Source organism: Jaculus jaculus, chromosome 8 (genome assembly GCF_020740685.1).
Source record: "Jaculus jaculus isolate mJacJac1 chromosome 8, mJacJac1.mat.Y.cur, whole genome shotgun sequence".
Classification (NCBI taxonomy): domain Eukaryota; kingdom Metazoa; phylum Chordata; class Mammalia; order Rodentia; family Dipodidae; genus Jaculus; species Jaculus jaculus.
In genome coordinates, this window is record NC_059109.1 from 1357338 (window position 1) to 1383308 (window position 25971).

Consider the following 25971-nt stretch of genomic DNA (forward strand, 5'->3'; position numbering starts at 1 on the left):
AGCCTCTGGGGTCAGTGTTGTGTAGAGGGAGAGAGGTGAATGGGTAATGAAGGAAAAAGACAACAAAGAAAAGAACTGTGCACATAGGAACTCATTATTATTAATTAGCACCTATCTTGTTTGCATCTGATAGACCATCAAGTAGTAATTGTTGAATAGTGGATGCTATTGAATATGGTTGGAGAAAATGAGAGGATTGTGAGGGACATAAAGATGTAGAAGTTGAAAGGAAATGAATGTGCTACCCAGTTTAATCCCTCTTACTTTCCAGGGGCCTCCATATGCTGCCAAAGCAAGGTAGCAATACTCTTGTCCCCATCTCCAGGTTTTAGTAGAGGTTCTGGGTCTCCCATTCATGACTAGACTATCTATTATTCATACACGGGTCTCGGATGAGAGACTACCTGTCTTTAGCCAGAGGGGGCTCCTGTGAAAGTCTGAGACAGGAGTAAAAAGATGTAGGAAAGGCAGGAAGATAGCTAAAAAAGGAAATTCAGAGTTTCTGGAAGTACAGATTGGACTGTGACCATAGCAAAGAGGCCAGTGAATATACAACTTGATGGATGAGAGGCAACCCAAGGACTTGTCTCTGGATCAGGCTCTCCCAGGAAGATGCAGCATTACTCAGAAGGGATTTCCTAGAAGAAAGAAAAATAACGAATCTGTCAGTGTTTTCTATCATGAAAACCATTGAACCTGGGAAATGGAAAGCCTTCTGGAGTTAAGTTATCTTTGCCTGCCTCAAGGTTGGTTTTAGGCATGAGGCATATTATAGCTGCTATGGACAATGGGAAGGGGGGATTTTTTTTTTCCCCTGAGGGGTACTGAAGGAATAGCAAGCCAGGCAGCAGGTAGAAGTGGTCCAGAACATGTCGTACCTCTGGGACTGTGATTCTTCAGTAGTCCCCTTCCCCCACCCCACCTCATTCTGGCCTTTTCTGTTTATAAGAAAGAAGAGAGTCTGGGTGACATGGTAGCATATGACTTATGATCCCAGCACTGGGATACGACATAGAATGACTGTCGAGAGAGAGAGAGAGAGAGAACGAACTTACTTAGCTCTTCAAGAAACTGTCCTGCAATGAGAAATTAAGAGAATGGGTAATCAGTAGAAGATTCCTCTTTGATAGCCTCCTTGCTCCATTGACACTTGAATGATGCATCCTCCCACATATCTCAGAGGTTCTGTTCAGTTTCTGTGAGGATCCTTAAGGATGGGCATGGGGACACAATAGGAAGGAAGCCCAACTCTAGGATCTGGAACCCTGGTTCCACCCTTTCCCACTCAGGGCTGCCTTGGTCCCCGCACTGCTTAGTGGACCTTGATGCTCCCCCAACCACTGCACCTGCCAGTCTTCTGTGTAGCCAGTTGTAGCAGATGATCAAGGCAACCAGGGGTCCCAGAACAGGCACGATTACAAACAAGGTTATCTTCCAGCAGGGTACCCTCAGAAAGTGACGATCTGAAGGATTCAACAGAACAAAGTCTGTATGTACATTTATGCCACACCCACTTTCATTTCCCCTCTTCACTATTTTAAATAATTTCTTAATTTTTAAAAAGTTTATTTTTGAGAGAGAGAGAATGGGCATGCCAGGGCCTCTAGCCACTGCAAACAAACTCCAGACACATGCGCCACCTTGTGTATCTGGCTTACATGGGTCCTAGGGAGTTGAACCAAGTCCTTTGGCTTTGCAGACAAATGCCTTAACTGCTAAGCCATCTCTCCAGCCAACCCCCTCTTCAATTTTTTGTTGGAGATAGAATCTTTGCTTGGTTTTGAATGTATAGTAATCTTCCCTTTCTTTGCCTCCAGAGTGTTGATTATCCCTAGCTTTTTTTTTGTTGGGGGGGGCCCTATTTTCAAGGTAGGGTCTTGCCGTGATCCTCCTACCTCTGCTTCCCAAATGCTAGGATTAAAGGGTGCACACCATATCCAATCCTAGCTTTTTTTTTTTTTTTTTCGAGGTAGGGTCTCACTCTAGCTCAGGCTGACCTGGAATTCTCTGTATTCTCAGGGTGGCCTCAAACTCACAGTAATTTTCCTACCCCTGACTCCCAAATGCTGGGATTAAAGGTATGCACTACCATGCCTGGCCTAGCTTTTTAAATATACTACAAATATAAGCAAAAGGCTAGGGATATTGCTCAGTGGTAGAGTTCTTATTTAATGTGATAGTCCCTGGATTCAGTCCTCCAAATTAAAGACTGCGTATGTGAAATCTGCCCAATGCTGAATACTAGAATAGAACTGTTGTTATTTGTGCCCTTTAGGAGGGGAGCAGAACAGGGTCATGTTTGACCTCAAGAGAAAAGGCCATTCAGGAAGAAAACTCCCAATAAGGACCATTACACTGTGCCTAAGGCTATTTTCTGATTTCTACAGAATTTATCCACTTAGTAGAAGGTTCTGAGTATTTAACAAACATTTGTTGGCATTGTCTTTAGGCACTAAGCAACTGTAAGTAAAGGCAGAGACTATCTTTGAGGGATTAAAATTCTAGGGGGCGGGGCATTTGTGGCACATGTGTGTACCAGCATTTGGTGGGTGAAGGCAGGAGGATCACAAGCTCGAGACCATCCTTGGCTATATAACAAGTTAGAAGCCAGCTTGGGCTACTTCAAACCCTGTCTACAAAGATACAATACCAGTGGATTTGGTGGCTGTACTCAAAGAAGCCTTCCATCAAGAGTCAAGTGAGTACTTGGTCTGAACGAGTGATCACTTATGCTGCCTTGGATGTACAATTCAGACTTGTACTTCTGTTCTACTCAACTTTGTTTCACCTCCCCAATTAGACAACTTTACATGTAAAGGATCTGTTTACCTTTTGTAATCCCTAGAAATAAAAGATAATGCAAGGTGCTAATATTAGTGAATCTTGATATAATGCCTGACACGTGTTGTATATCAGGGCTTGCTCTCATCCTGCCCGTCCCACATGCAGAGAAAAAGAAGGGACTCCAAGTGAATAGCAAGTTGACCTGGAGGAGCTGGGCTATGACGACTTACCAAAAGTCCGGTGCAGATTCTCTGAAAGAGGAACAAATGATAATAGACTCAGTAGAACATTCATAGGGGTTACTTTCTCTTCATTTTTAAAAAATTTTAATATGCGATAACAGATTATACTTTTTTTTATTCCCTCTGCCCTGTTCCCTGGGGCCCTCCTCAGTGGGGTTATGGGATTCACTGCGGGGTCATGAAGACCTCACTCAGTCCCAGTGAGGTAGTTGGGGGACCCTGCCTCAGGGTCCCACCCACTCTTTTGCTCTTACAGTCTTTCTGCCTGTCTTCCTCAGTGTTCCTTGAGTCATGGCAGGCTTATTGGTAGTCTGATTTAGTGTTGCTCTTCATGTTTTTGTTTGTTTTTAGCATATGCATTCAGCCAGACATTATACTCCTAGGGCTCATGATTACCCTGTTGTAGGTTTTCAGTATCAGGGATGTATTTCCTCCCATGGAGCGGGCCTCCAGTCCAATTAGAGGGCAGTTGGTTTCCCCCATAACAGATGTGTCACTATTGCACCTGTCGGCTCATTTGGCCTAGCCAGCCATAAAGGCTTGCAGTGTCCTCTGTTGAGTATCCTCACTGGTGATTTCTCTCTCTCCCATTGAACTGCATGCAGCGTAACTTTTTAAAAATTTTTGTTTATTTATTTTTTATTTGAGAGCAACAGACAGAGAAAGAGGCAGAAAAAGAGAGAGAGAAAATGGGTGCGCCAGAGCTTCCAGCCACTGCAAACAAACTGCAGATGCGTGCACCCCCTTGTGCATCTGGCTAATGTGGGTCCTGGGGAATCAAGCCTCGAACCAGGGTCCTTAGGTTTCACAGGCAAGCACTTAACTGCTAAGCCATCAGCATAACTTTTTTTGGCTTTCTGTCAGCTGGTCTACATGGAGGAGGTTTTCAGCTCCACTCCAGCAGGATTTCTCAGTGCAACCCAGGTATGTGGGTTCTTCAGCACCAGGGTCTTACTATCTATTCCTGGTGGGAAACCAAGGACCTCAGCACTGGCCTGTAATGTTTTGGGGGTATCAGGGATCTCCCTGGCCAACAGTTTGTTTTTTGAGGTAGGGTCTCACTCTAGCCCAGGCTGACCTGGAATTCATTATGTATTCTCAGGGTGGCCTCAAGCCCACAGTGATCCTCCTACCTCTGCTTCCCATGCTGGGAGTAAAGGCATGTGCCACCGTGCCTGGCCCCTCATCTTTTTTTTTTTTTTTTTTTCTGAGGTAGGGTCTCACTCTAGCCCAGGATGACCTTGAATTCACTATGGAGGCTCAAGGTGGCCTCGAACTCATGGTAATCCTCCTACCTCTGCCTCCCGGATGCTGGGATTTAAGGTGTGCACCACCACGCCCAGCTTCCTTCATCTTTTATTTAATTACTAAAACATGTTCTAGTCCAGACACAGAGTGAGGCAAGCTGTGAGATTTGTTTTTTCACTTCTCTCCCAAGTGCTGGGATTAAAGATCTGCACAATCACATCCAGCCATGGGTTTAGGTTTAAATAGCAAAGGTCCTGCCTGAAGGGAGCACAGCACTGGACAGGCTGAGATGGCTTGAGGAAGTGACCATTTGGGTTCCCAGAAAGCATCACATCTCCTTTGAACAAGACTGGATGGACTGATAGGACTTCTATGATTGTGGAAAGATGGAATGTAGATTCAGAGCCAGTTTATCTTGAGCTGTTTTTTGCCCCTTACTAGTCATGTATTAGCCACCTCTGTGTCTGACTTTTAACATCCTTGTGACCATCAGGTAGTCAGGTGAAACCATTTTGGAATATACTGTCTACCAGTTTCTACCAACACAGAGGCCAAGACTCATCAGACAGCACCTGAAGTCTGTAGCAGAGATTGACCACTTGGTTGTAACTTGCTACCTGATGTCTCCATTAATTGAAAAGTGCTGGTTTATGATCTGATGCTCTGTAACTATAAAAATTTCATGAAATTGCAAATGTGCTGAAACGTGAAATTTGGGATAACCTAAATCTGTGTTTCTGGACCATGATCATTCATGGTTGGCTCCAAAATAAACTGTCATTCCCTTTGAGGTGAGAGTTGTGTGTAGTTATTTCAAAAGTTCAAATGGGAATTAGGGAGGGAGGGTGACTGGAACTCACCAATTTCTGCTCGAAGTTTTCCTAAAACAGAAAAAGGCAATTGTGTTAGTTTTTGTTGTGACACTGAAATGGGAACCTACACACTCAGCATGCTGGGCCTTCGTGCAGGCAATTTCTGTGCCTGCTAGGTGCGTCCTTAAGAGTGGGAGGAGCACTGGACTTAAAATAAGAATTCGGGGTTCTTTACATGGCTTCTATCTTTTAAAAAAATCTTTTGTTTATTAGACACAGGGAGAGAAAATGGACACGCCAGAGCCTCTAGCCATTGCAAATGAACTCCAGACACATGTGCCACCATGTGCATCTGGCTTACATGGGACCTGGAGAATTGAATCTGGGTCCTTAGGCTTCGCAGGCAAGTGCCTTAACTGCTAAGCCATCTCTCCAGCCCTTCTTTTATTTATTTTTTAGTGAGAGAAAGCGATTTGGCACACCAGGGCCTCAGCCACTGTAATTGAACTTCAGGTGCTTGTGCCACCTAGTGGGCATGTACGACTCTGTGCTTGCCTCACCTTTGTCTTGCTTACGTGGGATCTGAAGATTGAACATGGGTGCTTAGGCTTCTCAGGCAAGAAGTGCCTTAACTGCTAAGCCATCTCTTCAGCCCACATGGCTTCTATCTTAATTCAGTAGCAAACTAATGCAAGAGCCTGCATGTGAGGGCAATCTGGCTACAACATCTGTCAACACTGATCTAGCTGGCTAGTTAGGTGTCCCTTTTAGCTCCATATGGGTTGTGTCACTTCCAGAGATGGGCTTTGGATTGGTTACCTTGGCAGACAACCTTTGCCATTAGAGAACTGTTCTTCAGTTCAGTGTATATGTCTGCTGGATGTGGTGGTGCACACCTTTAATTCCAGCACTTGGGAGGCAGAGGTAGGAGGATTGCCATGAGTTTCAGGCTACCTTGAGACTACATAGTGAATTCCAGGTCAGCCTGTGCTAGAGCAAGACCCTACCTCAAAATAAACAAACAAACAAACAAAAAAGTACACAAGTAGCTGCAATCCCCTGCTAGAGCCTCTGAACAAACTCAGAAATATGAAGCCTTCTTTAGAATTGATCCTCAGCAACCAGTAGTGCTTTAAATAAACCATTATAAAATTTTTGTTGTGTAATCCCAGCACTTGGGAAGCCAAGGTAGGAGGATTGCTGTGAGTTTGAGACCACCTTGACACTACAGGGTGCCAGGTCAGCCTGAACTAGAGCAAAACCCTTCCTTGAAAAAACAAAAAATAACAATAAAGTGTCAAATTGTTTAGACTTGAATGACTACAGAACACTTTCTCCCAGCTGCATTAAGCTGCTAGGTCCAAGGGCCTGAGCTCTGCCAGTCAGTTGCAATAAGTCTGATTCCTGGCCACAGTTGCCTCCTGTAAAGTGGGGCTATTAATGTCAGTTTTACTTCAGGAAGATGCCAGTATCCATGTGAAAATGTTCAGTAAAATCTAAAACTTGCGCTGGGCATGGTGGCACATGCCCTTGATCCCAGCACTTGGGAGGCAGAGGTAGGAGAATCACTGTGAGTTCAAGGCCAGCCTGAGACTACATAATGAATTCCAGTCAGCCTGTACTAGAGTGAGACCCTACCTCGAAAAACCTAAAAAAATAAATAAAAATGGGCTGGAGAGATGGCTTAGCGGTTAAGCGCTTGCCTGTGAAGCCTAAGGACCCCAGTTCGAGGCTCGGTTCCCCAGGTCCCACGTTAGCCAGATGCACAAGGGGGCGCACGCGTCTGGAGTTCATTTGCAGAGGCTGGAAGCCCTGGCGCACCCATTCTCTCTCTCCCTCTATCTGTCTTTCTCTCTGTGTCTGTCGCTATCAAATAAATAAATAAATAATTTAAAAAAAAATAAATAAAAATGAAACTTGTTTTGGCATTTTGAACCCAGAAGTCTCTTAAATGTTAACTGACCCAAGTTGCAGGACAAGGGATCTTGATGGGCCCAGACACTGCCCGTACCTCTCAGTCTGTGCTGCAGGAAGAGGTAGACAAGGCCTACAGTGATCTGCAGGAGGAGCACAGGCAACACGGCGATGAGAACCAGCACTCCAGGGTTGATCCAGTAGAAGGGATCTGAAACGTAAAAGGGCATCACCCAGCCTGCTTCCTGTGGCTCCATGAGTCAGTTCAATAAGGGAGCTCAAAGAATAAGAAGTAGTCAAAGATGGTGACACCAGCATGGTGCTGCACAGCTGTGATCCCAGCCAGGCCTGTCTGGCTAGACAATATGCTTCTACAAGAGGGGGCGTTAAAGCGCTTGCCTGTGAAACCTAAGGACCCAGGTTCAATTCCCCAGAACCCACATAAGCCAGATGCACAATGTAGCACATGCCTCTAGAGTTCGTTCGCAGTGGCTACAGGCCCTGGTGTGCCCATTCTCTCTCAAATAAATAAATTAATTTTAAAAGGGGGGGTGGGCTAGAGAGATGGCTCAGCAGCTAAAAGTACTTGCTTGCAAAGCCTAAGAGCCTGGGCTTGGTTCCCCAGCACACAAATAAAAACAGACATAGACAGTGGCACATGTGTCTGAAGTTTGTATTTGCAATACTGAGAGGCCCTGGCATGACCATTTTCCCGTATTTTCTCTCTCTCTCTCTCTCTGTCAAATAAATAAATAATAGGCCAGGTGTGATGGTATATTCCTTTAATCCCAGCACTTGGGAGGCAGATGTAGGAGGACTGTGAGTTTGAAGCCAGCCTGAGTCTACATAGTGAATTCCAGGTCAGCCTGGGCTACAGCAAGACCCTACCTTAAGAAACCAAAAATGAATAAATAAGATAAATGAATAAACAAAAAACAAAAATGACGAATTGATAACCAAGCCGAGCAAACATTAACAGTGAAATGTGTTTGTTTCCAGAAAGGGCTGGTGATTATATTGGTGTTTTGGAACATAGTCTTTTTTGGTTTTTCAAAGTAGGGTCTCACTCTAGCTCAGGCTGACCTGGAATTCACTATGTAGTCTCAGGCTGGCCCCAACTCAAGGTGATTCTCCTACCTCTGCCTCCCAAGTGCCACCATGCCCAGCTCTTGGAACATGATCTTAAGTAGCTCTAGCTGGCCTTGAACTCACTATTGTGATGGAGATTGACCTTGATCCTTCTGAATGTTATAGTCTGGCTCTTTCAAATGTTTTCAAAATTATGAGTTAAAAGGAGTAGAGACTAGTAATAAAACCACAAAAAAGCCAGGTGTGGTGGCATATGCCTTTAATCCCAGCACTCTGGAGGCAGAGGTAGGAAGATTGCCTCATTGTGAGTTCAAGGCTACCCTGAGACTACGTAGTCCATGTCAGCCTGGGCTAGAGTGAGACCCTACCTCAAAAAAAAACAAAAACAAAACAACAAAAAAAAAAAAAGAAAAAGAAAAAAGAGCTGGGCGTGGTGGCACATGCCTTTAATCCCAGCACTCTGGGAGGTAGAGGTAGGAGGATTGCCATGAGGTCAAGGCCACCCTGAGACTTGGTAGTGAATTCCAGGCCAGACTGGGCTAGAGTGAAACCCTACCTTGAAAATCAAGACCAAAAAAAAAAAAAAAAAAAAGAAAGAAAGAAAAAAAGAAAGAGGATATTCACTCGAAATTTAGAAAAATATTGTCATCTAAACATGTTTCAGTAACCTGGTACTTGGAGCTATAATGTGATCCCAGGCTGACCTGGAATTCACTATGGAGGCTCAGGGTGGCCCTGAACTCACGGCAATAGTCCTACCTCTGCCTTCCAAGTGCTGGGATCAAAGGTATGTGCCACCACATCCAGCTTTTTGATGTTTTGGGACAGGGTTTCCCTCTGTAAACCCAGGGTGGATTTGAACTCATGGTGGATCTTTTTTGTTTTTTGATTTTTTTCCAGGCAGTGTGTCACACCCAGGCTGGCCTGGAATTCACTATGAGTCTCAGGGTGGCCTTGAACTCACTGTAGCTCTGCCTCTGGAGTGCATGTGCCACCAGGCTTGCTTTATGGAGGTTCTTCTGACTTCAGCCTCCTGAGTACTGGGATAGAGGCTATAGAGTGATTCTTTGATTATTTGTGTGGTCTCTCGTTTTAAATTTTTTTAAAAAAGTATTTTGTTTATTTGAGAGAGAGAGAGAGAGAGTGGGCACTCTAGAGTCTCTAGCCACTGCAAAGGAACTCCACTGCATGCGCCACCTTGTGCATCTGGCTTTATGTAGGTATTAGGGAATCAAACCCTGGTCCTTAGGCTTTGCGCCTTAACTGCTGAGTCCTCTCTTTAGCCATTGTGGTTTCTTATTACAGCCTTAGGCATCAAATCAGGACCTGACTGGAAGAGTTTGGAATGTAGAAACCAGCTCAAAGAAAAACTTTCTACCCTTAGGCAAAAGTTTCAGTCTTTTTTTTCACCTTTTATCTTTGGCCTCAGGAGAAATCTATACTGAAGCTCCCCCACCCCTGTGTGTGTGTGTGTGTGTGTGTGTGTGTGTGTGTGTGTGTGTGTGTGTAAAAATTCCCCAGTTAAAAACCAGCTGTCTGAAGAACATTCTGTGACAGCTATTTTCATGTCTCTACAATCCTCTAGAAATAGCGCTTTGTTATTCGTATACAATGCCATCTTCTGGCCCCAGCATGGTAATAGTCACCCCCACTTCAGATACAAAAGTGCTGAATTGTCTGATGTTTGCTCTTCAGGGGTGAGGAGGAACAACAGGAAAGAACTGTACACAGTCCTCTCAGAATTTTTTTTTTTTTTTTTTTTTTTTTTTGGTTTTTCAAGGTAAGGTCTCTAGTTCAGGCTGACTTGTAATTCACTATGTAGTCTTAGGGTGGCCTTGAACTCACAGTGATCCTCCTACCTCTGCCTCCTGAGTGCTGGGATTAAAGGTGTGTGCCACCATGCCCAGCTACAGATCATTCTTATTCCCCTACACCTCACCCTCCTGTAACCCAGGCTACCTTTGAACCCTTCATTCTTCCTAGTGCTGGGATTATTGTGTGCTTCACCACAGCATTTCCACTCAAATACAGACCTTCAGCTCTCTAGCAACACCGGATGTTTATTTTGCAGTTTTGCTGTCTCCATTTCTCATCTTTCCTATTTTATTCTTTTAGAACATTTTCTTTGGGGCTGGAGAGATGGCTCAGCAGTTAGGGCATTTGCCTGTAAAGGCTAATGATCCAGGTTCTATTCCCCAGTGCCCACTTAAAGTCAGATGCACAAAGTGGGTCATGTATTTGGAATCTTTTCCAGTGGCTGGAGGCCCTGGCATGCCCATTCTCTCTATGTCTCTTCTAATTCTCTCTGCTTTCAAATAAATAAAAATAACTTAAAAATTATTTTCTAGCTGGGTGTAGTAGTGCATGCCTTATCTCAAAAAAATCTATCTATCTATCTAAATTTTGTTTTATTTTGGTTATTTGTATTTGGTTGGAAGACACTTCTAGTCTCCCTCTTCCATCAAAGTGATGCATATTGATTTTCTTATGGCTATCATTTCATGCATCTATGTATATGGAGAGAGTGAGTGTACATGTACATATATATGAGTGAGTGTGCATATGTATGCACGCAAACATGGGGTCGTGGTTTTGTTCTCTACATTCTGTGTCTTGCTTTTATCACTAAACAATTTCTTATGGAATGTATCTAAGCCATGCGGTACGTCTTGCTAGAACAATTGATTTAGGGGCGTAGTAGCTTATTTTGTAGCCAGTGTGCCAGACGCTGAGACTGGAAGACTGCTGAGTTCATTGCTTGAGACCCTATCTCAGAATTTTAAGAGCTGGGGCTGGGAAGATGTGTTCAGCTGTTTAGCAGTTAAAGGCATTTGTTTACAAAACCTACAAGCCTGGCCTGGGCTCAGTGCCTCAGCCACCCACTTACAATCAAGCAGGCATTCCTTTCTAGCAACAAGAGCCCCCGACACCGCTGACCCAAACACGCATAAATAAATAAGTGGATAAATAAAAATTGTTAAGTGTTCTCCATGGGTCTTGGGAAATAGCTTAGTGGTGAAAGGCACTTGCTTGCAAAGCTTGATTGCCTGGGTTCAGTTCTCCAGGACCCAGGTAAAGCCAGATGCACAAAGTGGCAAATGCATTTGGAATTCTTTTGCAATAGCAGGAGGCCCTGGTATGCCCATACTCTCTGTCTCTCTCTCTCAAATAAATAAATATATTTTTTTTCCCCTAAGGTAGGGTCTCACTCTAGGTCTAGCTAGCCTTGCACTCAGCAATCCTCCTACCTCTGCTCCCAAGTTCTGGAATCGAAGGTGTGCTCCACCACATCTGGATAATATTATTTTTTAAAGCTGACAATAGCTGGGTATGGTGGTACATACCTTTAATCCTAGCACTTGGGAGGCAGAGGTAGGAGGATCATGTGACAACAGAGGATATCTGACAACAGAGATCAATGATAAAACATTTGTCTAGTGTACACAGGACTCTGAGTTCAATTTCCAGTACTGAACAAATCTTAAATTGGGCATGGTGGCACACACTTTTAATCCCTGCTCTTGGGAAGCTGAGGTAGGAGGATTGCTGTGAGTTCAAGGCCAGCCCAGGCTACTTAGTGAGTTCCAAGACAGTCTGAGACAGAATGAGATTCTGCTTTAAAAAAAAAAAAAAAAGGTGGGTGTGGTGCCACATGCCTTTTTAATCCCAGCACTCAGGAGGCCAAGGTAGGAGGATCACTGTGAGTTTGAGGTCAGCCTGAGACTATAGTAAATTCCAGATCAGCCTGGGCTAGAGGGAGATGCAACTTTGAAAAACCAAAATGGCTGGAGAAATGGCTTAGTGGTTAAGGTTCGATTTCCCAGAAACTATGTAAAACCAGATGTACAAGGTGGCCTATGCATCTGGAGTTTTATTGCAGTCGCCTATAGAGGCCCTGGTGTGCCCATTCACTCTCCCTCTATCTGCCTTTTTTGGAAGTAAAAATTAATATATAAAATATTTTTAAAAATTTAATGACTGCATAGTATTCACTCTATAGATGTCCTCTCTCTCTCTTTTTTAGTCTCAGGGTGGCCTTGAATTAGTGGTGATCCTCCTACCTCTGTCTCCCAAGTGCTGGGATTAAAGGCATTTGCCACGACCAGCTACTTTTTTTTTTTTTTTTTTTTCATTTTGGTTTTTAGAGGTTGGGTCTCACTCTAGCCCAGGTTGACCTGGAATTCATTCTGTAGTCTCAAGGTGGTACCAAACTCACATCAATTCTGCTACCTCTGCCTCCTGAGTGCTGGAATTAAAGGTGTGCACCACCACACAACTGCCTAGATGTCATCTCTTATTTAGTCCCTCAATGGGCATTTTTTGCTTTTTTTGAGGTAGGGTCTCACTCTAGCCCAGGCTGACCTGCAATTCACTATGTAGTCTCAGGCTGGCCTTGAACTCACAGCAATCCTCTTATCTCTGCCTCCCCAGTGCTGGGATTAAAGACATGCTCCACTATACCCGGCTTTAGTGGATCTTTGATTCCCCACTGCAAGTAATGAAGCAGCAGACAGCCATAAGCTAGAATTCCTGGTCCTATAGAATTGATCCCAGGACTGAAGGATCTCATCTTGATTGAATAATTGATGGTTGAAAGGGACATATTGGCCACCCCATAGCTCATACCTCATGCTACATAGCACAATTTACCTTCCACTTTCAGTTCCATTGCTGTCTCCTCTTGGTAAGAATGATCTCGAAAGAAACAGGTGAATCCTCCTTCATCCGAGAACCTGACATTTCGGATCCTCAGGGTCACCTTTCCTTCACCAATAGTTTCTTTCAGCAGCTCTGTCCGGCCTCGATATTCAGGTGCCTGTTCTGCATCTTGATCTTTGCCATTTCGGTAAAGATGAACCACCCTAGAGAAGGGAGGACGGTACCATCCCACCTCCATGCCAGTGGCATTCTTGGCAGGAGATATGCGACATGGCAATTCCGCTTCATCCCCAACCAGAGCCCGGATGGGGTGTCCTGGTCCTATCACTCTGAACTGTCCTGTCCAAGACACCAAGAAGAAACTGAGGGTCAGAAGGGTCCTTGACAAGTGCACCATATGAAGGCTTACTTCAAAACAGGGGAAAGGGAGGTTGTTTAATTTTATTTTTTTTAATTTTTAAAAATTTTATTTTGATTTATTTATTTGAGAGAGACTGATAGAGAGAATGGGCATGCCAGAGCCTCCAACTGCTGCCAACAAACTTCAGACACATGCTCCACCTTGTGCATCTGGCTTATGTGGGTCCTGGGGAATTGAACCTGGATCCTTTGGCTTTGCAGGCAAATGCCTTAACCACTAACCCATCTCGCCAGCCTTTATTTGTTTTTGAAACAGAGTTCTCTCAGTAGTCCTCTTGCCTACACCTCCCAACTACTAGGATTATAGATATTTTCTGCCATATACAGCCTAGGACATTCAATTTTTATTTATTTTTGGGTTTTTGTGATAGGGTCTCACTGTAGCCCAGGTTGGCTTAAAATTCACTATGTAGTCTCAGGGTGGCCTCAAACTCATGGCCATCCTCCTACCTCTGCCTCCCAAGGGCTGGGTTTAAAGGGATGTGCCACCATGCCCAGCTAACACTCAATTTTTAAATGGAATTAAAAAATGTTGGTGTAAAGCTGAAGAGATGGCTTAGCAGTTAAGGCACATACCTGTGAAGCCTAAGGACCCAGGTTCGATTCTCCAAGTCCCATGTAAACCAGATGCACATGGTGGCATATGCATCTGGAATTCGTTTGCAGTGGCTAGAGGCCCTGGCGTGCCCATTCTCATTCTCTATCTCTCCCTCTATCTCTAGTAAATAAATAAAAATAAATAAATAAATGTTGGTGGAGTTAAAATTGTTTTTAACTTAACTTTCAGCATATATGCATATATGTGTGTGTGTGTGTGTGTGTGTGTGTGTGTGTGTGTGTGTGTGTATCCCCTAGTTAAAGAGGTGGGACTCTGGCTTTAGTTTAACTCAAACACTGATTGAGATTTACCAAAAACAAGTATTTGATCTAACATGCAAAACACCTCTCATTTAACTCTGACAGCAACTCTAAGAGGTTATTATTTTGTCCCTATTTGAGAGGTGAAAAAGCAAAGCTAGGGCTGAGGACATAGCTCAATGTTAGGGCCTGTGCTTAGCTTACACAAGGCCCTGGGCTTGATCCCCAGTACTATGGGTGCGTGTGTTTTGGGGTGGTGTGTGTGGAATTTGGATTCTGTTCTTCAAGGAACAAGGAAGTTTTCTGAGAAGGGAAACTATGTCTGCAAATCTAGGTGTAGAAAGAAAATTCATACAACTATTTGAGGATGCTTGAAAGTGAGTGCAGGAAATTCCTCTTTCTGCTCTTAGATCTCTGCAAGATAGCATAAAAGACAGCTTACCTGCATAGCTAGAAGACAGCTGGAGGAGGAGGAGGAAGGACAGCAGGAAGCTGTGCACAACGGAGCTCCACAAGGTGGCCATCTCCACAGTTACTGGGGACAGAGTCCCCAGGGCTGGGTTAAGCCAAGCATAGGCCCTTGGGCTGCATGTTCCCTACCCTAAGTAGCTCGAAGGGAGGATCTGGGAGGGCACTTCTGCCTGTGCTCTGCCACAGCTGTGACCTTAGGAACAGCCCCACGTCACCCTTGCCAGGCACTTACACAAAAGGGCTACAGACCCATGGATGACCAGGGTTTGCCTTCCCCACCCCCTCAAAGCAATGGAGCAGTGGCTGCCTGGTACTGGACTTTTCTCCCTTTCCCAAGGCCCAGGGACCTAGACTCAGGGAAGGCACATTGGGACTGGTCAGTGAGGGATTAGAGGGGCTTGTTTGTGGAGTCTGTAAGCTTCCTTCATTCCTCTCGCTGCTAAAAACTAGCCAGTGGAGAGTGACTATTGTGGTTTCTTTCTTTTTTCTTCTTGGTTTTCACTCTGGCCCAGGCTGACCTGGAATTCACTGTGTAGTCTCAGAGTGGCCAGGAACTCACGGGATCCTTCTATCTCTGCTTCCCACCTTTGCCTCCCAAGTGCTGGAATTAAAGGCATGTGCTAGAGTCTTTTGGCTATAGCAATTTGTCCTTGAGAACAATGGAGTCTTTCCTGGTGCTTGTGTGGGCTTTTTTTTTTTGTTTTTAAACTTTTATTTGAGAGAGAAAGAAGAGAAGAGAAGAGAGACAGAGAGAGAGAGAGGCGCATTAGGGCCTCTAGCCACTGCAAATGAACTCCAGATGCATTTGCCACCCTGAGCATCTGGCTTACTTGGATCCTAGGGCAGAAGTTCGGTGCTAGATGCTCATGATCATACACAATTTCCACCGAATTAGTGGCCTTCAGGTTATTGTGGATGAAATCCATGGACCACAGAGGGTGAGGCTTAATAAGATTTTATTATAGAGTTTAAGAGAATGAAAGGACACACGGGAGCCATAGACTGTTACTAGAAAATTTTCAGTGTCAGGGATGGGATACTTTCAGTGAGTTGTTGGCCAGGGAGGTCCCTGATGCCCCCAAACATTACAGGCCATTGCCGAGTCCCTTGGTTTCCCACCAGAAATAGATGTTAAGACTCTATTGCTAAAGACTCCACATACTTGGGTTGCAAGGTCACTGAGAAACCCTGCTGGAGCTGAGCTGAAAACCTCCTCCATGTACACCAGCTGACCGAAGGCTGGAAAAAGCCACATCACACACATTTCAATGGGAGAGAAAGAAATCACCAGTGAAGATAGCCAATAGTGGTCACTGCAAGCCTTATATTTGGCCAGCCAGGCCAAATGAACCAATGTGTGTAATAGTGGCACGTCTGTTATGGGGAAAACCAACTGCCCTCTAATTTGACTGGAGGCCTGCTCCATGGGAGGGAATACATCCGTGATACTGAAAATCTACTACAGGGGTAGTCATGAGCCCTAGGAATGTAACATCTGTTACTGTCTGGCTAAAAGTACTTACTGTGCTCACCTAACTGCCCAGTAACCACTTCTCTCAACGTTCATACCCATATATTACTGCTACTCTCACTTTGGTTAGAGAAGCTTCTCTTTTCAGATGGCAGTGACCTTGGGACGACTCAGAAGGCACCATGGTGCTAAGAAGTGACAGAGGAGTGCTCAACACTGAAATATCTCTATCACATCTTCCATGGCTCCGGGTCCATTGCGGAAGATGTGGCAGAAAGAATGTAAGAGCCAAAGGAAAGGTAGGACTCCTTACAACGTGCTCCCCCCAGATACAAAATGGACTGGATATCCATGACCTCAGAGTGCCTGACACTACCTACACAAGACCATCATAATAGGAAGAAAAGATGATGACACCAAAATAAAAGAGAGACTGATTGAGAGGGGGAGGGGATATGATGGAGAGTGGAGTTTCAAAGGGGAAAGTGGGAGGAGAGATAGAATTACCATGGGATATTGTTTATAATTATGGAAGTTTTCAATAAAAAATATTTTGAAAAAAATCCAGGCGTGGTAGCACATGCCTTTAATCCCAGCACTCAGGAGGCAGAGGTAGGAGGATCGCTGTGAGTTCGAGGCCACCTGAGAATCCTTAGTGAATTCCAGGTCAGCCTGGGCTACAGTGAGACCCTACCTCAAAAAAAAAAAAATATATATATATATATACATACATACATATATATATATATATATATATATATATATATATATATATATATATATATATACGTTTTGAAAAAATTAAAAGAAAAAGAAATGAAAGGAGGCAAAGCTCCTGTACAGCAGGAGGAGTTCCCAAAAAAGGGGAATTTAGGAAAGAAATTAAAGCATAAAACTCCCAAATTGGGAGGGTTATGAGCAGGTAATCCACATGGTGACCTGGATCAGAGTTTCTTGTAACCTTGGAGATGTAAATTAGGCATTGAGTTGGAGTGAACTTTATTGGTTGTTTAGATGGATATAGAAGACTTTGATTGGTTGATGGGTTAGGGAGAACACAGACTTAAAATAGTAGGCTTTGGTTTGGAGAGATGGGTCAGTGGTTAAGGTATTTTACCTGTAAAGCCCAAGGACACAGGTTCAGTTCCCCAGTGCCCACATAAAGCCAAATGCACAAAGTGGCACGTGCATCTGGAGTTTGTTTATAGCAGCTTGAAGGCCCTGGCATGCCATTTCTGTCTCTTCTCTCTCTCTCTTTCTCTCTCTCTCTCTTTCTGCTTGCATATAAATTATATATATTTTAAAGGCTTTACTGAGCGGGGCATGGTGGCACACACCTTTAATCACAGCATTTGGGAGGCTGAGGTAGGAGGATCACCATGAGTTCAAGGCTGCCCTGAGACTATATAGTAAAATTCCTGGTCACCCTGGCTAGAGTGAAACCCTACCTCAAAAATAAATAAATAAATAAATAAACAAATAAATAAATAAATAAAATAAAATAAAATAAAATAAAATAAAATAAAAATGTACTGTGAAATGGGAGGGGAAGCAGCAGCAGCTCTCTGGTCCCTACCCAAAGAGAGAGAGAGAGTGGTAAAGCATTACCATTTCCCTCCAGGACATCCGCAAGGCCATTAGAGGAATATATAATAGGCTTTATTAAACAGAATTCAGAGATACAGTACAGGCAAAGACATGAGATAAGAGAGAAAGCATCTATTAACATGGGTGGGAGCCCACAAAAGTGGGAACTCACGTGAGGGCCAAATTCAGAGGGTTAGAGTACGCTCTGGCTGTCTCCATCCATAATTAAGTGTGTCCCAGGGGCATTTCTGTTCCCTGTGGCTGCTGTGCGCTGGAGTTGATGAAGCACTGTGAGTTTGTGGGCAGGTCCTTCCTCTTTCTGCTGTTCTGGAATTCTTCAGGACTTGAATTAGTACTAACTTCAGTGTGTTTGGATGACTGGTTGATTGTGAGAATGAAAAGAAAACTCTTTATGACACAGAAGTTAGAATTGGAGACATACCTGGGAAATAATTGTCCCGTCACCAGGATGCTGACTTTCAACTATGGGTTTTCTTACCCTGTCATTTCCTGTGGAATCAATAAATTTATGTTCCAAGGAAATGATGTTTTCATATTATCTGAAATCAATTACAGACCAATGTTGGATATCACCTATATATTCCAGGTGGTTTGCTTTGTGAATCTGTCAATACCTGGAGTGAAAGCCCTCAAGTAACAAAAGAAGGACCACAACCACCAACTTTTTCACAAAGTAAAAAATGTGAACTTAATTTCAACACTTAGAGTAAGAACCAACTACCTATGAACCACTGTACCAGTGATGCCCATGTTAAGACTTCCTTTCTTTCATGAGATCCAGGAGCAGGTAGTTTATGCTTTTCTGAGACCCTGTTTGAATTTTCATGCTTATCTCATAATTAGTGACATCTGTTACCTGCCGTCTGGAAGTTTTGAATTAAAATTTATATATATAGTGCCCCAGGTTGAGCTGATTGATTGTCTATTGAAAGTTTAGCAGTAACAGGAGATCTTTTGTGTTAAGGACAGGCTGAGCACAGACTCAGTGGTGAGCTGCCCTGGCCCACCACGATGTCTGTAGATGAATTCCCAGAGCCCCAGTCTATTCCCAGTCAACTTTGTCTCGGCCTCCAAGCCAACTATACAGCTTCTAACTTTCTTAACTATGTAAGTCCCAGAGGTGGGGATTTCTCCTCACGGGGACGGTCAGTACAGTTCCCAAGCCAGGTGTCAAGTATGGTTTCTAGGAAAGGGAAATAAGAAAATCCAGACCCTTCCTTTTGGCATTTCTGTCCTCTAGCAAGGTGGCAGCTGACAACAACTGCTTTAGAAAAAAGAAAAGAAAAGAAAAAGTTCAAGGACATTTCCTGCTTTTAAAAAAATGTTTCATTTGTTTGAGAGAGAGAGAATGAAGGAGAATGGGCGCACCAGGGCCTCTAGCCACTGTAACTACACTCCAGACACATGTGCCACCATGTGCATCTGGCTTACGTGGGTTCTGGGGAAATCAAACCTGGTTCCTTAGGTTTTGCAGTCAAGCATTTGAACCGCTAAGCCATCTCTCCAGCCCTAGTTATTTTTTTTTTTTTTTCTTCAGAGGTAGGGTTTCACTCTAGCTCAAGCTGACCTGAAATTCATCTCAAGGTGGCATTGAACTCTACTTCTGCCTCCTGAGTGCTAGGATTTTAGACATGTGCCACCAAGCCCAGCTTCAGCCCTAGTTTTACTCTTTTGAGAAACCTATACATGATTTCCATAATGGCTATAGCAGTTTAACAATTAATACGGATGCCTTATACTCCACATTCTCACTTTCTCCATCTCCCAACTTCTGGGATTACAGGAGTGTACCACTATACCTGGCTAATGTCACACTCCTTTGCCCCGGCCAGCGGGGAGTTGAACAAGGACCCAAGGGGAAGTTAACCTGAATGGGAGGCAAACAGACACCAGAAGGAGACCATGCTAGGTGTTTGTCAAGGCCTCGAGATTTATTCAGGCAGACATGGTTTATATATAGAAGATAGAACCTTTCTTTTTGACAATGTTTACATGCCTAAAGTCAGTTTCACCAGGGTTAATCCAGGTTAATCCCTCTATCAGGCGCCCACTCGCCTAGGTTGTATGCTAAGCAATGCTTTGGGATCAAGATTAGGAGATTAGAGATCACCCTAGCTCCCAAGGTCAAAGAGCAGCTGCAGATCACGAGATCTTCTTTGTATTAAGAAATAAGAGAACACCCTTAGCTCTCAAGGTCAAAGAGCAGCTGCAGCTCCCAACATCTCCTCCCTTCTTTTATAGGAAAAGAGGGGAAGGTCCGCTATTCAGCAGTGGGCTGCAATGCCTTTGTTTCTTCATCAGATACCAGCAGCATAGGGAAGTATTCAGCCAAGTGTATGATCCCTTGGTAGTTGAATATTAGGTGAGGAAGTAGAAACTTAACTTGCTATATGGCGGTTTCTGTAAACATGGCTGAGGTTAGGCTCATAGCTCCCAGCACTCCTTAAGCATAGAGATACTTGGTAAGTGTGGACCTTCCCATGAGCCGGGGCTCTGCTGATAGACATGTATGCCTAACCTCTCCTTTTCTCTTCTCCAAAGCTTGAAACTGGATTGAGGGAAGCTAAACTGGTAGGTTCAAGAAGAAGGACCAAACTTGAGCCTAGGATCCAGGTCCTCAGCCCCTTCTTTTCTTTACTTTTTTGTATTTGTTTTTTTGAGGTAGGGTCTCACTCTACCCAGACTGACATGGAACTCACTCTATATTCTCAGGGTAGCCTTGAACTCACGGCGATCCTCCTACCTGTGCTAGGATTAAAGGCGTGTGCCACCATGCCTGGCTTTTTTCTTTTCTTTTTAATTTGTTTTGTTCATTTTATTTATTTATTTGCAAGTGATAGAGAGAAAAAGAGGCAGAGAGAGAGAGAATGGGCATGCCAGGGCCTCAAGCCACTGTGAACAAACTCCAGACACATGCGCCCCTTGTGCATCTGCTAACGTGGGTGCTGGGGAATAGAGTCTCTAACTGGGGTCCTTAGGATTCACAGGCATGTGCTTAACTGTTAAGCCATCTCTCCAGCCCTTCTTTTCTTTTTTTTAACTTTTGTTTTTTTTTTTTTTTCCTCAAGGTAGGGTCTCACTCTAGCCCAGGCTGACCTGGAATTCACTATGTAGTCTCAGGGTGGCCTTGAACTCACAGTGATCCTCCTACCTCTGCTTCCCGAGTGCTGGGATTAAAGGCATGCGCCACCACGCCTGGCCCTTCTTTTTTTTTTTCTTGCCAGAGCCTGCTGGCTGAAATGGTTTGAGCCTGATGGGGAGTGAGGATTAAAGAAAGGCAAAAGAAAAGAGTGAAAGCAAGGGCTCCAGTCCAGGTCTGAAGCGCTGTTTATTCCTCAGCAGTCCTTTTTAATATGTTCTTGCAAACAATTTGCCTATATACAAAAATATCATAACCTTCACACAAGTTTCTATCAAAACAACTTCTTTCTGTTACAGAGTTATGCACCTCGACCACTTCTCAGTACAAAAGATTATTCCAAGGTTGGGAGAGAAACAAACCCTCTGCTCCCAGCAATACAAGCACAAAGGTTCAAGGAACAGCCAGCTCTTGCCAGCAACACTGAATGTACACAATCTTGCTTATGTGCAGGTGCAAAAGTCTTGTTGCCACACAGTCCAATGCTCCGGGTTCAAGGCCAGCCCAATGGCCCCTGGCATTTTCTTTTCTTTTCTTTCCTTTCCTCTTCTCTTCTTTCTTCCTTCCTTCCTTCCTTTCTTTTCTTTCTCATTCCTTCCTCCCTCTTTCTTGGCAGGGCCCTCAAACTCATAGTGATCCTTTTATCTCAACCTCCTGAGTGCTGGCCTTAAATGTATACACCACCATACCTGAATGCATTTCTTATCCCACCATAGTTTATTTTTTATTAAGTTTAGGGAGACTTTGTTAGATTAAGAGAAGGAAAGGGATAGGCATGGTAGCATATGCCTTTGATCACAGGGCTCAAGAGGCAGAGGTTCCTTTGGCTTTGCAGACAAATGCCTTAACCACGAAGCCATCCCTTCAGACCCTCTTTTGCTTTTTTTTTTTTTTTTTTTTTGATGCGGGGTCTCACTCTAGCTCTAGCTGACTTGGATCTCACTCTGTAGCCCCAAACTCACAACAATTTTCCTACCTCAACCTCCCCAGTGCTAGGGTTGAAGGCATGCAGCTGGAAATAAATGCCTATCCGGCTCTAAGTGGGCAGCTGGGGAATTGAACTCAGGCTGATAGGCTTTGCAAGCAGGCAGGCATCTTTAATGGCTGAGTCATCTTCCAGTTCTCTTCATCTTCTTCATGCCTGTTTTGGCTCTTACATTCTTTCTGCCACCTCTTCCACAATGGCCCCTGAATCTTGGAAGGTGTGATAGAGATATTTCAGTGCTGAATACTCTTCCATCACTTTTGCCTTTTGGGTCATCCCAGTGGTCACCACCATCTGAAAAGAGAAGCTTCACAAAATTGAGAGTAGCATTAATATATGGGTGTGAACGGTAAGTACAGTGCTTACAGCAGCCCTGTATTCTTTAATTCACCAATATTTTTGTGCTTTATATAAAAAATTACTGCTGGGCATGGTGGCTCATGACTTTAATCCCAGCACTCTGAGGCTGAGGTAGGAAGATTGCCATGTATTTGAGGCCAGCCTGGAGCTACAGATTGAATTCCAGGTCACTCAGCTAGAGTGAGATCCTACCTTGAACCACCCCTGTGCTGCTTCCCCCAAAAGAGAAAATCATAGCTGCTGAGTCAAGTGAGCCAGTCACTTAGGCATGTTCCCTTCTGGCTTCAGAAATAGGAATTTGTGCTGATTATTGTTGTTGTTTTTTTTTTTTTTTTTTTTTTTTTTTGAGGTAGGGTCTTGCTCTAGCCCAGGCTGACATGGAATTCATTACGTAGTCTCAGGGTGGCCTCGAACTCACGGCGATCCTCCTACCTCTGCCTCTGCTGGGATTAAAGGTGTGCTCCGCCACGCCAAGAAAATTTGTGCTGATTTTAACCAAAATGCTATTTGCTGTCCCAAGGATGAGGCATTAAGCTGGTGTGTATGTGTGTGTGTAGTGGAGAGAGAACAGTTGGACAGATTTTATCCCAATGCAAAGAATTTCTTCATCTAAGCTGTCTGGCCACAGTGAGAATCCATGTAGGCATGAACTTTCCTTTCTGAGATGTTCATGGCAGCATAGAACAGAAGTACCCTGACTTTTTCCTTGCCCTTTTTTTTTTTTTTTTCCTGAGGTTAAGGTCTCATTCTAGCTCAGGCTGACCTGGTATTAACTATGTATTCTCTGGGTGGTCTCCAATTCACTGCGATTCTCCTACCTCTACCTCCCCAGTGCTGAGATTAAAGCTGTGCACCACCATGCCCAGCTTCTTGCACATCTTTTAAAAAAGTATTTTATTTGTTTAAGAGAGAGAGGGAAAGGGGTTGAGAGAGAGAGAATGCGCACTCCAGGCATATGCACCACCTTGTACATCTGGCTTTACATGGGTCCTGGGGAATTGAACCTAGGTCCTTAGGCTTTAAGGGCAAGGGCCTTGTCTGCCAAGCCATCACTCCAGCCTTTGTACTTCTTTTTCTCCTTCTCCCGCCTTGCTTGCATTTCCCTGTCACCTTGGCTGCAGGTTCATGCAAAAGAGGAATGGGAAGAGGTTCTTTCTCTGCCCAGTAACAGCTGATGTCCGTGGCTGCACCACTGTGAATTGGTTGCCAGGAGCCTTTGGGGCAGAGAATCAGCCAGAGGTGCTTGCAAGAGGAGCTGATGACAACAGCTCCATAGACAAAGCCTTTCTTGCCTTTCTGCTTCAGATCCTCTGCTTTTGGTTACCTATTTTTCTAGACTGACTTGTCTTTGTTACCTTCTGGCCTGGACGCAGCGGCCATTTTGGCCCCTGGCCCCTGGGTTGGAAGGCCCCGCCTGCGATGTCTGGTGTTTTGTAGTTATGATATCCCCAACTGGGTCTGTTTTCCTAACAGAGAAACTATATGGAGGGATGATTATGTGGCCTAGGATTTTTGAGCTCTTTCAAGGCTGATGATATAGTTATTCCAGTATAGCCTTCCCAGCATCATACATGATATTCTAGAAGTGTGGGGGTGGAGCGGAATCTCAGATGTAAATTCTAGGTCTAACCCTTGCTCCCTTCCCAGATGACTGAAGAACACCTCATACACGAGCCAAATTGGCCTGTCCAGTTTTGTAAGCCTGAACAGATAGTTTACAGATAACTCAACTTCTTTATTTGTGAAATATGGACTATACCATTCAGCTCATGAGGTTGACTGAGGACTCAATGAGACAAGGTAAGTAAGTGCTAAGGCCGGGGCATGGCTCTCAGAAAAACATCAGAGGGAGGGAATTACCATGGGATATATTTTATAATCATGGAAAATGTTAATAAAAATTAAAAAAAAAAAAAAGAAAGAAAAACATCAGCTATGCAGCTCCTGTGCAGTGTTAGCCTATCAGGGAAAGTCTTTGTCATTTCTCTTCCTTCCCCAAGACACAAATTATAAGGAATATATAACAAAATTATGGAAAGAATGAATAACAAGGTGCTGGGGATGTATGTTGGTAGTATGCTTGGTAACATGCATGAAGCCCTGGTTGAAATTCCCAGCACCAGTTTAACACCAGATGTGGTGACAGGCACCTGTAATCTAGAACTTGGCAGATGAAAGCAGGAGGCCCAAGAATTTTGTTTTTCTTTTCAATTTTTTTTTATTAACAACTTCCATGATTATAAACAATGTCCCATGGTAATGCCCTCCCTCCCCCCATTTCCTCTTTGAAACTCCATTCTCCATCATATCCCCTCCCCTCTCAATCAGTCTCTCTTTTATTTTGATGTCATCATCTTTTCCTCCTATTATGATGGTCTTGTGTAGGTAGTGTCAGGCACTCTGAGGTCATGGATATCCAGTCCATTTTGTATCTGGGGGGAGCACATTGTAAGGAGTCCTACCCTTCCTTTGGCTCTTACATTCTTTCTGCCACCTCTTCCACAATAGACCCTGAGCCTTGGAAGTTGTGATAGAGATATTGCAGTGCTGAGCACTTCTGTCACTTCTTTTCAGCACCATGATACCTTCTGAGTCATCCCAAGGTCACTGCCATCTGAAAAGAGAAGATTCTCTACCAAAAGTGAGAGTGGCATTAATATTAAGTGTGAACACTAACAGAAGTGCTTACTGGGAAGTTTGATAAGCATAGTATATACATTTAGACAGACAGTAGCAGACATTACACCCCTAGGGCTCATTACTACCCCTGTTTTAAGTTTTCAGTATCAGGAATGTATTCCTCCCATGGAGTGGGTCTCCAGTTAGAGGGCAGTTTGTTTCCATCATAACAGACTAGTCACTTTTGCACCCGTTGGCTCATTTGGCCTGGCTGGCCAAATATAAGGCTTGTGGTGTCCACTGTTGAGTATCTTCACTGGTGATTTCTCTTTCTCCCATTGAACTGCATGCAGAATGGCTTCTTCCAGCTTTCTGTCAGCTGGTCTACACGGAGGAGGTTATCAACTCAGTTCCAGCAGGATTTCTCAGTGCCTTGCAGCCCAGGTATGTGGAGTCTTCAGCAGTGGGGTCTTACCATCTGTTCCTGGGAGGAGGCCCAATAATTTAAAGTTCTTGGCTTCTTGTCTGATGTACAAGATTCTCAGATCAGCCTGGACTACTTGAGGCCTTGTCTTATGTAAAGAAATAAAATAGCCAGGTGTGGTGGCACATGCCTTTAATAACAGCGCTTGGGAGGCAGAGGTGAGAGGATTGTGTGAATTCAAGGCCACCCTAGACTACAGAGTGAATTCTAGGTCATCCTTGGTTAGAGCTCTCAAAACAAAACAAAACAAAACAAAACAAAACAAAACAAAACAAAAATGAGTGACAAATTCCCACTTTTACATTCCCTTTCAGGCTGTGGTTTCACTCTAAAAGTATCTTCTTGTATCCTAAACCCTTACACTTTACATTTTCACTTGTTCTAGATCAGGTTAGTAGTTTTCAGCTTTAATCCCCCCTTCTTTTTATTTATTTATTTTTTTACTTGCAGTGCTTCCCCTATCACAGACTTAACATCCCCCATCAACCTACTTTTATTTTATTTTTTTAATTTTCTGAGAGGACCTCCCTCACACCCAGGCTGACCTGGAATTCACTATGTAGTCTCAGGGTGGTTTCAAACTTACAGAGATCCTCCTACCTCTGCCAACCAAGTGCTGGCATCAGAAGCATATGCTTCGCCTCCACACCCATCTGCTTGATATATATATATATGTGTGTGTGTGTGTGTCTGTGTGTGTGTGTGTGTGTATCCTTATTTTCATTTATTTATTAGAGACAGAGACAGAGAGTATGGGCACTCAGGATCTCTAGCCACTGCAAACGAACTCCAGATGCACGTGCCACGT

At 44.0% G+C, this 25971-nt stretch overlaps 1 protein-coding gene across 1 annotated transcript; it reads right to left on the minus strand.

Annotated features, from left to right (window-relative positions):
• Window positions 1–137: 137 nt before the first annotated feature.
• On the minus strand, window positions 138–14550 carry Mog (myelin oligodendrocyte glycoprotein). The gene is made up of 8 exons (XM_045156058.1): window positions 14469–14550; window positions 12740–13087; window positions 7098–7211; window positions 5135–5155; window positions 3015–3035; window positions 1347–1463; window positions 1052–1076; window positions 138–165 (listed from the first exon to the last, which is right to left on the minus strand). The coding sequence occupies exons 1-8, from the start codon at window positions 14548–14550 to the stop codon at window positions 138–140; spliced, it is 756 nt and encodes a 251-aa protein (XP_045011993.1).
• Window positions 14551–25971: the final 11421 nt, after the last annotated feature.

Coding starts and splice junctions, on each gene's coding strand:
- Mog (XM_045156058.1), bottom strand. CDS start 14,550: ATGGCCACCTTGTGGAGCTCCGTTGTGCACAGCTTCCTGCTGTCCTTC. Junction 7,212..12,739: donor AATGGAACTGAAAGTGGAAG/GTAAATTGTGCT, acceptor TTTACGTTTCAG/ATCCCTTCTACTGGATCAAC. Junction 1,464..3,014: donor GAATCTGCACCGGACTTTTG/GTAAGTCGTCAT, acceptor TGAATCCTTCAG/ATCGTCACTTTCTGAGGGTA.